This window comes from Coffea arabica, chromosome 3c, assembly GCF_036785885.1.
Source record: "Coffea arabica cultivar ET-39 chromosome 3c, Coffea Arabica ET-39 HiFi, whole genome shotgun sequence".
NCBI lineage: Eukaryota > Viridiplantae > Streptophyta > Magnoliopsida > Gentianales > Rubiaceae > Coffea > Coffea arabica.
The window spans coordinates 6,119,025-6,131,435 of NC_092314.1; the positions used below are offsets into that span (position 1 = coordinate 6,119,025).

Sequence of the window (12,411 nt, forward strand, 5' to 3'; positions counted from 1 at the left end):
GGGATCAATCCCCTGGCCAGTCAGTTGGGGTGGGAGGGAATTGGGGAGGGGGGAAGGGATTCCCAAAAAAAAAAAAAAAGGTGACTACTCATGCTACTGTCATCGGATTCACTAGTTGTCCTCTATCAATGCACTACACAGTAGCATCAGTGTGATCTACCACCATCTCACCTGTCCTAAGCGTTGATGGGATATCAGGTGGATGCACTCAAATTTCAAGAATCCACTTAAAGAAATACTCATATGTTCTGGCTTTCAAAGGATGTGCACTTAACATGCCTAATGCAAGGTTCCTCCAAGTGATTCTAAAACAACATGCAGAGTCTTGTCTTAAAAACACATGTATTGGGATGATGCAAAATTCAAACTATGGTTATGTGAGCTTGGCAAGGAAGGTTATATAAGTATATTTCTGTCCTCCTTTCATTGTGTTCACAGGTTATTATACCCATCATTACTTTATTGGTGCACAAGAACAAGTGCCAATGCAAGATATATGCAAAAGCAATACCGAACAATTTAACACCACCAAGTGGAAGCTAATAATGACTTAACAAAACAAAAAACTTAGATAGGGAAGGTTGCAATGTTTCATAAGTAGAGTGGAGACAAGCGAGAGGTACCTTTTAGTATTAATGGATTATCCCAATTAAATTTTAAGAAAAAAACTATATATGGAATCTTCAGTGAGCCATGTCTGAGATAATATTATTACTCACGGATTCCCTCACTTTCTGGTGAAATAACAAGTAATGAATTGATAATGAGAGAAATAAGAGAGGGTTGTTAACAAACCGAAGACGATTTCCTTACTTTTGGAACACTAATGATCCATAAAACAATCAATATTTTTGTTTTTAAGATTTCAATACAATTAACAACGTTATGTGAAATAACCCCACATGTACCCATATGGTTTACTGCTATTCAATTTTAACTTTTTCCTATTATTCTTTATCTTTCTTTTCTATTAATCTGCTAGTTTGTTTTACGAGGCATAGATTACTTAACAAAATTTGTTTACAGCTGCAATTCATGCTTTGACATCTATCTCAAAAGTTTTAATGTTAAACAAATTAATTACGATTCAAAGGAGTTAAACAGCTCTAAACTATTCTATTAAAAAATAACAATCACTTGAAGAATGAGATAGCATGATTTAAAAATGACAGATCAAAATCTCCATTCAAGGCCATAAACTGTTTCTCTAGAAATAAAGTCCATTTTTCAGTGTGCATCCAGTAATTTAAGAATCAAGTGCCATGAGGTCTCAAACTCAAGTCACAGGTACTTGAGAAAAAAAAATCACGTGATATTGCCTTTATGAACTACTATAGGGAAAACAAATTTCATTGTATCCTCAGATTATGATGTGTCTTATTGAATCGCACATTAAAAAAGGAACTGGTTCAGTCAAACTTTTCTTTGGAATAAAAATTACTAAAACATTTGAATTGGTTTGGAGTTCATGCATAATAGAAAAACAGTTGTTGGCTAGGTTGGTTTCTTTTCTAATTAGTGCACTACTGATAATCAGAATTTCTTGATCCAAGTTTTCATACAAGCATTAGTTTGACTTGCTGTGAAGCAATGAGTTTTGTGCAGAACAGTCAAGTATCTCTAATTACAAAATCTAAAGCAACATTTGGTACTACTCTTTTCTGGAGACGAATTAAGATGGAGGGCAAAAAATTAGATGAGTTGAACTCAATCTAACACAAGCCTGGGGAATGATAAGGGTCAGTGAGTGAAAATATCATTTTGTACACAATTCAGACAGTTTGAAATTTTACAACTGCCAGGATAAATGAGGGTCCACCAAATAGGCCAAAAGCCCATTTCCTCAGAATTTAAAACCTTTTCTTCTATTAAATGCTGGCCACTTCAGATACTGATGAAACTTGGAGCGGAATAAAGACTGACCTCAAATAACTATGATGTTTGCCTTCAATGTGGCATTATCACTACATGGCCACATTTCAGGAGCCCATCACCATATATGGAAGCAGCAATGCACGGAAGCCCTCATACATGGGAATGTGAAGGGAATTTCCACCTTTTGCTGTGTTTTCATCACTTAGTCAAGAGCATATGATCAATTTCCCCATTCTGGTTATAAATAGAAACAATTTTCTTTGCATATGATGGCATGTGCCTATCAGCTCTGCATACATCAAAATAAGATATAAACCAGAAAAATTAGAGAGAGAGAGAGAGAGAGAGAGAGAGCCTTCAATCTTATGCCAGGAAAGGATACCTTTGTTTTCCCCATGTGCGATTTACATGCAGATAATTTCTGATGGTATGGTAATCTAATGAATAACGAGCAAATTCCAGACCTTTTGGGCCAATCTGAAGCAAACGGAACAGTAATAATGGTAAACTTCTGTACAGTCACTCCGCTTGACAAATAATTAAGTAAGTGGAATTGTTACTACTTACTAAGTTCAATACAAATGCTAAAAAGTTGCCAACAAACTTTGGGGCAGGTTGAGAAGGACCCTGTCCTGGGAAATCAATAACAATATGCATGGTGGAAATATTCAAAAGTGAGAACTTATAAGTTAATCTGGAAACTACAAGTTGTCATGCATTTCTTTCATGATTTAAAGACAAATTTAATCTTGAATCTAACAGAGATCATGAGAAAAGCACTAAATCTTGTAGTGCTAGAAGGTTATGCCAATGCCCACAAACAATCAGCATATCAAATTGGAGCTTTTTATCTGCCATGTCCGATGCAAAAACAGAGTCGTTAAAAAAGAGAGTTGACTGGCAGATAGATAGCTATTCAGTTCTTACACAATAGTATCCTTGTAGATAATGCGAATTATGTCAACATCGACTGTGTAAGACAGGCAAAAGATGCATTTCCTTGTTGCTAATATGTCTCTTTAAGCAGGGAAAAGTTGTTCTCTTCAAGTTAGATCAAAAGACAGTAGCTTGAATCAGGGTAGAAGGATGTTATCACCGCTCTATTATATATTAAATGGCCTCTACTCTATGCATTCAAAGCTCTTTTAAAACTTCTAATCCATTGGAGGTATTGATGTAGCACCAAAAAAGAGAGATTATGGACAGAATTTATTGACAAAATATTAGTTGTAGAAACTAGCAAGGCCAAAATGACAGGAAACCAGGGAAGAAAGTAGAAAAGCAAGAGACTCTAAGCAATTCTTTATGATAAAATCAAATCCAAAGTACTTTTCATTCCTTCATAAAACAATTACAACTCATTTACCAACAAAAAGACATGGAGGCCTGCATTGATGAACTTAATATCCAAAGAAACTAAACGGTTTAAGGATACTTGAAGATTAAGGAAAATATGGATCCAAGTTTGACTTGAAGATCTAAAGATTGACATTAAAAAGTCTACTTTCAGGAATTAATTACTTATGTGCCTAGTAAAGCGATATTTCAGTATTCACGATAAGAGAAAACGCCCTCAACATTCCAAACTCACGAAACACATCGAAAAAACATAGAATGAAAAATAAACAGAGAATAGTGATTATGGTGTTACTACAGATCAGAAAAAGAATACATTAGAGAAGCAAATAAATGAGAGGGACAAACATAATGAGCAGGCATTCTTTGATCTCAAATCCAGATGCTAGAGGGCCAGTACTACTATAAAGGAAGAGTGAATATATTACTGCTTCAGGTCAAATGAGATGCATTTCTTGAATAAAATGGACAAACTTAATCACAACATACCCAACTTGGCTTTATCGTCTGCCTTCACTGTCTCCATGACAAATGGTTGTCGATTCCCCTGGATAACAAACATATTTGAGTCAATTTCACTGCTAGGATTACTTGAAATCAAAAGCATACTAGCTGGAGTATGGTGCATTACCAGACTAGTTGTAGGAGTAATTTCCAAAAGGTTTTCAACAAGTTTCAGCATTTCTCGTCCTCTTTCATTTCTTCCATTTGAATAAAAGGAAAGACAGCACCTTAGGAACTTTATCTCAAATTAAGGTATGACAGGAAGAAAAAATACTAAATGTGCCAGCTAAGAAAAAAATCACATAATGCACAGCATAACAGCTGCTAGCACTGGTTTACCTGACAGTAACATACTGTGGATGCTGTGTCATGCTGACACCACTATACTTTGGCACACCCATGTATCCCACCACCAAATCCTGATGTAGTCAAAGAAGAGTAGTAAGACGTTTCACTTGACATATGAAGAAGACAAGCTACAATTTCAAAGGGATATACAATTTTTATCAATCATGACAAGGCCTCTGAAGATGTTTATTGTTATTTTCTAAGGGAAAGGAGATGAAATCACCAGTGTATAGAGAAAGATGGGGAACGGCTTTCTTTCAATTTTTTTTTTTTTTTTTTTGGTGTTTGGGGGGGGGGAGGGGGAACGGAGTGGTGACAAGTAGGGCTAGTCCATAACAAACTAGGGGAAAATACTGTTAGTGACTGGCCATAGATCAAGTAAGGTAACATATAGAAGTGCATTTAAAACAGTAAAAGGTTATGAAAAAAAACATCAGAATTTATTATGTATATAATTGAAAAACTAGAAAATGCAGTTACATTACAGAACCTCCAATCCATCCCTTTCTGTCTTCAGAGCTAGAAAAAGGCATTTTTTTGAATGTTTTTAAAATTCAAAATTTCAGCTGCAACCAGAAAAGGAGAAAGTGGCCTACCCAAACTTATATGTCTATAAGAGATTTAAAGGACGCATATCCAGTGAGAAGACTTACAAAGGATGTGTTTAAGCCCGTAGGCTTGTTCGGTTGATCATTTTAGCTGAATATAGATTCTGATTTTAGATAATCAGTTTTTTCTGATGTTCTCATTTGCTTTTGCATTTAGCTTACAGATCCAAAAAGCTAAAATCCCTAATCTACCAAGGAGTAGCTTTTGCTGATTTTGATTATTCGCTATAAACACTTTCATAATCAGATTTTGCAAAATCTAAAGCAAATGAGAACAAGGCCGCAAATCCAAATTCTCTAACTTGGCACAGTTGTAAACAACAAATGGGCACATATACATTCATTATATATGAATTACATAAACATCAAGCCTCTATCCCAGACTCGGGTAGAAAAAACTCACCGCTAAACCATTTGTGTAGTCAAAACAGCTGTAAGACACAACAAAAGCTAATAGTTTAGCACGAGCTTATATGAAAGAATAAGTTGAAGAGTGCCACAACTTTCTGACAGAAATATAAACATTTTAAAAGAACAAAAACCTCATAAAATTGATATAAAAACAAATTTTATCAACAGCTGTGATTACACATTAAGATGGTGAATGATAATCACCATCATGGTACAAAATTAGCACGTAGGACTAGGTATCACCATTTTCTAATCCTAACTGGCTTTAAAAAACAGGCCTAGTTGCAAAGACAATCTTTCTTGACCAAATGCATGACACCCACTTCATTGACATGTCAGTTATATGCATCATGAATCTCTAGGAGGTAATTACAATTAAATGATAATCATGCAGTTGAATAATTCCAATGAGTTCAATAACCAACTAGCAATTACCTGTAGCAAGATGGTGCAATGGCATCTACTAAATCATTTGCTGGTAAACAGAAATAGGGAACCTGCTTTAGTGAAATATAAATTTCGATGAAGTGGCATACTACCAAGAGTTTAGAAGCTAAAAGAAGGATAAGGGTGTTACCTCTTCAATATGTCCATCCAAATGCTTCAAATGAACCTATCAAAGTGTTAGAGAGAGAAAATTCTTGAGCATAGGCAATCGAAATATGTAAGCATCGGTAACTATAGTGGAGCAGCACTAATATGTACTTTTTCCTTCCTAGATATTTAAGAACATGTACTTATAGATAACCAGCAAAACTGCTCATAAGTATCTTAAAAGTCAAATTCATTTGGAAAAAGCAATTTAGATTAGCTACCCAATTCTGATTTTATTTTGTCGAGGAGAATGAGTCATAGGAGGATAAAATATACACACTTATATAGAACTATAGGTAGACAAAGAGATAGTTCAGAATTGAAAAACTACCTCACAACCAAGTATTGCATCTCGAAGTTCACCAGTTGAACTCCAAAAACTCCAAGACACAAACTTTTCAGACACCACTAGACTCGAATAATTGTAAGCATTTTCATTAAGTTTGATATGAACTTTAGTGTTCATCATGTTCAAAAGAAACCAAAACTGCACATTTTTCTACTGTTCAACATTGGCAAGATTTCAAACTTGAAAATATTATTTCAGTTCTAAAATTTTAGTGGAAGAAAAAACAAATTAACCATATAATTCTGCTGCCAAACTGTTAGGTTGGAAGCACAAAAAGCAAGAGTAAAAGATATAGAACCTTATAATCTTGCATAAACTCGTAATGGAGGACAGTTTCTGGCTCACTGCTAGCTGCTTTCAGGAATTTATCTAAGCCTTCTCTTGTTCCGTTATCAACTATAGAAAATAGGAAAAATAAGAATCAGTATCCAAGACCTAAGCAAACATAGTGGAGAAGAAAATGGGAAAGATTATTTTAATCCCCTCAAACAACAAGCAGAACTACTACTATGGATCAAGCACAAGCTTGAGGGCTAAAAGCAAAAGGATATCTGGCAAGCAGAACATTGGGTCACTAGAGAACTCCAATTCAATTCCAATCATGTATTCCCATGATTGAGTTTCTACTTACCACAATTAGTACCTAGAACATAAAGCTTCTCCAGATTCAAGTGGTGCTCAACAGATCTCAATGCTGCAGTTTAAGAAATTACTCTGCATTATGATAGTAATAGTCACAAAAAAGAAACTGGAGAAATCAGCACATACCCAGATGATAAACATGTAATACCTTGCACTTGGCACCCTACACCACAAAAAAGAAGGCGTTTCACTCCAGCTGCCTGTCACAAGGAAGATCCAAATTAATAGAGACCAAAACCAAGATATGTATATGCAGAAAGTGAAGAAGTTACATGAAAGACCACCAATGACTCACTTCATCAAATTAAAACATAGAAACACAGAAATCCAATTATAAAAAGGAAAGACTATACTAAAGAAGATTTAGAAACTAATGCTTCCAGGAAATACCAAGAGAAGATCGAAAGGAAACATTGCTCAGCTCATGCATTATTTATGAATATTGACATAGTATTCTCTTTTTAATGCATGTAATCAAAACTAACAGAGGCAATTCAGCAATTAAAATTCATCTCGCAGTCCACAAGTAACAAACATGAAGAATTACTGAAATGGGAAGACAAATGAAAAATGTGGATGCTCACAATTGAGACTTTTGTCATCACTAACCAAGAAGAAAACATTCGTGTACAGATTAAAGGCTCAAATACTTGGTCGTGCTTATCATTGCAGACAAAAAGGAACTCAACTCAAATAAACCAGCAGAAGGACCTTCTGTACAGGTTAAAGGCTCAAATACTTGGTCATGCATATCATTGCAGACAAAAAGGAACTCAGCTCAAATGAACCAGCAGGAGGACCTTCAAAAAAAAAACCATGCGAGATGATTTAAAAATTGTGGCAACTTTCATAAGCACATTTTGTGGGCAATGGTTTGGCGCAAAATTGCTCTTGATGAAATTGAAAATTGAAGCACTTTTCTATGAGAAGCACTTCAACACTTACAACTCTGTCAATTTACTTTCTCAGTTCAACAAAGGCTCTATCGCATACCATCTAATGTCAGCTAAGCTGAGTTAGTTTAACAATAAGTACCACAAGTGTGATATATGTATAAAGATATAAATAGAAAGTAACAATGCTAAAGAGCTGTAGGAAGAACCTCAACAAGGGCCAGGGTGTTAAGATTAGGGGATAGTGTAGGCTTAACACCTTTGGCTGCTATGACTTCCTCTGGTGTCCTACATGTACATCAACATTAGACACAAGAACATAAGTAGAAGGCAATTTGAAAAGATTTAATGAAGAGGTCTCTTAATAAATGAAGACTAAGCTGAAGTGAGAAATTGAACTCAGCAAACCTTGCTAGGACAGGTCTTGGGGTAAATCTATCTTCAGGATCACTTGAGCAAATTAAAGAGAGAATTAGGAACCCAGACAACAGAAGAAATGAAAACTTTTCAAAATTAAATCCATTGTAGAATAAACAAACTTCTTGGAACATCACGAAATGGTAAACTACCTCTGGACACAAATAACAGCTTCTACCATGCCAGTTTTAAGCATTTCCACGGCAATTGTTGTAACTATTCCAGTCCACTGAGCTCCTACAAATCAACAGCATAAGTCAAGACATATGAATCACCTAATGCATCTCAAAAAGAATAAAGGACATAAAGCTGTCGAGCAATTCAAGATGCCACAAAATCAAAGCCGCAATCACCAGAGCCATGAGTTATTCAACAGCATTAATCAGGACATATAAATCACCTAATACATATCAAAAAGAATCTGTCAGGTAATTCAAGATGCCTCAAAATCAAAGCCGGAATCGCCAGATACACGGATTAAAAAGAATTCATCATAACTGTTAGCTTAAGACAGGTATGTTTTGACAGAAAACCAACTTCAGCCAATTTTTCACCTACAAGAATAGAAAAATCACAGACATAGAGGGGCAAAAGAAGAAAAGTACAAAAGCGTCTGGAAGATCCTCGCTGCCTGCATTTCGCTTCTATTGGCCAAATTGATTATATACACAGTTTAAATGTAACATACAATAATTTTGTAACTCTTATTAAAACTCTTATATTATAGATTTATTTAAAAATTTTGGAATATAGAAATCTTGAGAGTGAAAAACATTAATGATAAAACTAAATGAAGGGCATTTTATTTAATTAGCTATAATATTTTATGGAATCACCAAACTCCTTCCAAATAAACTCAGATGAGCCTCTATCAAGAAGTAGCAGCACCGGATAAAAGACAAAAGCATCAAGTTAGTTATCTAGCATCTAAATTTCTCTACTTATAAAATGTGTTCAAGAACTCAATATGCTTACCATCAACAGGCTTAATTTTTCGAGCATACAAAAGATTCTCATAGACCCCCAGGTACACCTCATCCAGCGAATCTGCTTTCCTCCCTCGGCCATGGACCATCTGTTCTAAGGCCTAAGGCAAAACGAACAAGAAAACAGCACAGACTGTAATTCACAGTCAAGAAATATTTGTTATTGCAAGATACTGCACGCACAAAACTGGAAACTTTTTACCGATCTCAAAGAGTCACTATTGCTAAACCAGGGCTTAGGAGGAAATTCCTAGGACACTTTGAATGTAAAGATATATAGCATTATGGTTATCTCTTACCATGTGAGAAAACATTTATTTGGTGCGTAATTTCAATTGTCTACCACATCCAAAAAACAACTATGCAGCTTAATTGACTTCATAAAATTTAATTCTTAAATTTAGACATAACTCTATCCTGAAGCAAATGCCAATGAGAAATAACTTAAATCACGAGTAGAGTCACAAGGTTTGTAGAAAGGAGAAATTTAACATCCTCTTAAAGAATCTGGTTTTTTTGCATATCTACAGGAGTTCATCTACTTCACGTGACTATAAATTTAAATATTTCACAAGAATCTGTGCTGCATAACATTAGCACCAGTACAAACTCTATTGATGGCTCAGAGGCCTAAGGAAGAAAATGTGGCACAACAAATAAGACTTGAATGTTGGACAAACCTATCTTTACATGCTAAGTAGCTCGTCAAAATGAACATCGTATAGTTTAGAAAGAGAGAATTCTTTGATTTAGTAGAAAATTTGTATAGCTAACTACTTTCTTCCTAAGCTAAAGGTTCCAGAGTACTTAATCAAACAACATTTGTACTTCATTTTTCCAATTCTCAAAGATTTCATATGCAAGAATTTTTTGACTTCAGAGACAAAGTTTCAGATCAATGAACCACCAAAGGACAAGCTAAAATGTTCTAGGTGGGAGCCAACAGACTTCTGTCTAATGCTCCACTTTGGCTATTGTAGAGACTACCACAATGCACCTACGAATTACAGAATCCTAAAAGCCGCACCATGCACGGTGGGAGCTACCTTTAGAATCCTTACAGATGACATAGGGAGTTTGTGGAGGGAGATCAAATTGCATTTATTCCAAATAGATTACTTAGAGATTCTTTTATAAGTAAGTAAAACTTAGGATGGTATTCTTCCAGCTAGCCACTCCGTTCGGGCTGTTACAATATACTAATAGTCAATAAGCCTCTCACTTTAATTATGATTGCCACCTGTTATCTCATTCCAATAGATGGAGATTAAGAAATAATATCACTCCCCCAGCTTTATATTGCACGCTCGAACGGTTTAAACTGTTAAATAAAACATTAGTTCCATATCATACAAAATATTATCCCCGTATGCTACAGAAATTGGACAACTAAAAAGCATGATAAATAGACAAAGCTGGAAAAACTCACTTCAATTCTGGACATGCCATCTCCTAGAAAAGCACAAGCATTCTTGACATGGGCAATATAATAAGTATCACACAACCCGCATTTACTGCCAAACCAATAAATCAAGGGAACCAATTTCAGCCACTTCAAAATTTAATTACCGTTACTGTAACTAAGCATAAAGAAACAAAATCCAAGTAGATTATTCTTTATAAAAATAAAAAAATACAATGATTCCCAACAAGGGCTTTCAAGAAAATGCGAAAATTTAAACCTGCAGTGGTCCTTTGCTGGATAGACCCCACCAGGAGGAATTGGTCTGGACTTTTTCCTCCAGTCCTCCCTTAATTTCACTGACTTTGAGCTTGAATTTGAACTTGTTTCTGCAAAATTCTCCGCAGCGTTAGCAAAAATGAGCATAAAAGAAGAACATGCACAACATATCTATATTTGAAGAGAAAAAAAAGAAAAGAAAGAAACTATTTTTCAGCTTTTTATCAAACATTTTCTTAAACACTCAAGACGTGTCTTTTTCTGTATAACTTGCGTGAGATTTTGTGTGTGTTTTAGAGTGTGACAGAGAAAGAGTGAGGGACCTTTGGAGGAAGAAACAACCGAGAAGGAGAAGGGGGGAGAGGGAAATGGGCAGTACGTTCCACTGACTACGGCCATGGAGAAAGGTGCAAGGACTGAAGAGAAGTGTGTGTTCTGTGTGTAAAAGCTACTTAGGCGCCATTAATATTGGATAACGGTGAAAATGAGCCACGCCAAGACGACGATGTCGTTTTGGATCCTGTAACTGTATTGGTAAACTGTAATGGCCTATAGGTGTAGAATTGACAGCGCCTAAATTTCAGTATACATACTTTTAGTCTCAGAAAAAGGACAAAAAAAAAAAACTACATTCATTTATTTTATTTTATTTTATTTTTATTTTTAAGGTAATAATTATTGATATTCCATAAAAATTTAAAGCTTCTTTGTAATGTTAGAGTTTTGTGATTGTAAGAGATGAATAAAATATATTCAGAAAATATTAATATGTAATTAATATATATGTATAACATGCCTTAAGTTAAACTGTCTACATTATTCTAAGGGTACTAATGTATTAAGATTGAACCATATAAATAAAAATACTATATTTGCGGGCATTTCATGTATCCATCTTATGAGTAATCTTCAATATTTTCTCTTTCTTTTTTTTTTTTGGTTTTTATGTAGAAGAAGAAATGTGAATCTTTCATTTTTCATGATTTATTCTTTGGTAGAAAGTCCATAGTTATAAAACACAGTTCGATCAAATGGCCGAACTGATCAACTAGGTGAACCGACCATAGAATCGGATTGGATTACTAATTAAACCGATTATACAACAAATTTGTTGACCAATCAACGATTCGACGGTTCAATCGATGAATTAAAAAAAATCGTCCATTGAACCACTAATTTAAATTTTTATAATTTAAAATGTATTATTATATTATATAATAAGACTATTGTGCAACCCCCGATTAAACCAATGATCCGATGACCTCTATGAGTTAAGCTCCGGACTAGGTTTAATAACTATAACTTAAAACTTGTAAATAATTCTGTTTGGAGGCTAAAATGTAATTGGCGACCTAATAATGATGGTTTAGATAAAATTAGACTAAGTGTCATAGGGCAATGGGAAATTCATGTTTCAGTAATTGCCCACATCATTTTACTATTTGCTTTGCAGTGATGAACTGACTACTAAGGTTGGACAGATTACTAGAAAGTAGAAACACTTGCATTAAAATGTGAAAGATATTTCTCAAAGATGGGATCACCCCTTCAAAAGGTAGACAAAGGCAACGGTAAAAGATGGGGGGAAAAGTTTACATGAATCTACTGAAGAAAAGTTGCCCCTTAGCAAGTACGTAACATAAAGAAAATCTGCTCAAGGGGCTGGGGGTTGGGGCAGGAAGACGTCTGCCCTGTATTCTCAGAATAGATGTGTCCAGCTTCAAGTTCAACAAAAGGAGGGAAAGCA

At 35.0% G+C, this 12,411-nt stretch overlaps 1 protein-coding gene across 6 annotated transcripts; it reads right to left on the minus strand.

Moving 5' to 3' along the window:
* Positions 1 to 1,678: 1,678 nt before the first annotated feature.
* On the minus strand, positions 1,679 to 11,138 carry LOC113735457 (7-hydroxymethyl chlorophyll a reductase, chloroplastic-like). 6 transcript variants are annotated; one of them, XM_027262461.2, is made up of 19 exons: positions 10,988 to 11,138; positions 10,666 to 10,774; positions 10,413 to 10,497; positions 8,973 to 9,084; positions 8,150 to 8,234; positions 7,989 to 8,030; positions 7,790 to 7,868; positions 6,836 to 6,887; positions 6,677 to 6,739; positions 6,344 to 6,441; positions 5,680 to 5,715; positions 5,538 to 5,599; positions 5,095 to 5,122; positions 4,075 to 4,154; positions 3,863 to 3,932; positions 3,721 to 3,778; positions 2,443 to 2,507; positions 2,258 to 2,352; positions 1,679 to 2,164 (listed from the first exon to the last, which is right to left on the minus strand). In XM_027262461.2, the coding sequence occupies exons 1-19, from the start codon at positions 11,061 to 11,063 to the stop codon at positions 2,074 to 2,076; spliced, it is 1,386 nt and encodes a 461-aa protein (XP_027118262.2). In that variant the 5' UTR covers positions 11,064 to 11,138; the 3' UTR covers positions 1,679 to 2,073. The 6 variants fall into 6 exon arrangements, 4 of the variants coding, with proteins under 4 accessions (XP_027118262.2, XP_071938185.1, XP_071938187.1 ...); XR_011841522.1 differs by lacking the exon at positions 1,679 to 2,164 and adding an exon at positions 3,580 to 3,630 and having other exon boundaries at positions 2,294 to 2,352; XR_011841521.1 differs by lacking the exon at positions 1,679 to 2,164 and adding an exon at positions 3,580 to 3,633 and having other exon boundaries at positions 2,294 to 2,352.
* Between the last annotated feature and the right edge of the window lie 1,273 nt (positions 11,139 to 12,411).

Excerpts from the sequence above, each read along its gene's own strand:
- LOC113735457 (XM_027262461.2), bottom strand. The coding sequence starts at position 11,063 with ATGGCCGTAGTCAGTGGAACGTACTGCCCATTTCCCTCTCCCCCCTTC. Across the intron at positions 8,235-8,972 it reads AAAAATTAAGCCTGTTGATG|GAGCTCAGTGGACTGGAATA; the intron begins GTAAGCATATTG and ends GTTGATTTGTAG. Across the intron at positions 5,600-5,679 it reads TGGATGGACATATTGAAGAG|GTTCCCTATTTCTGTTTACC; the intron begins GTAACACCCTTA and ends TCACTAAAGCAG.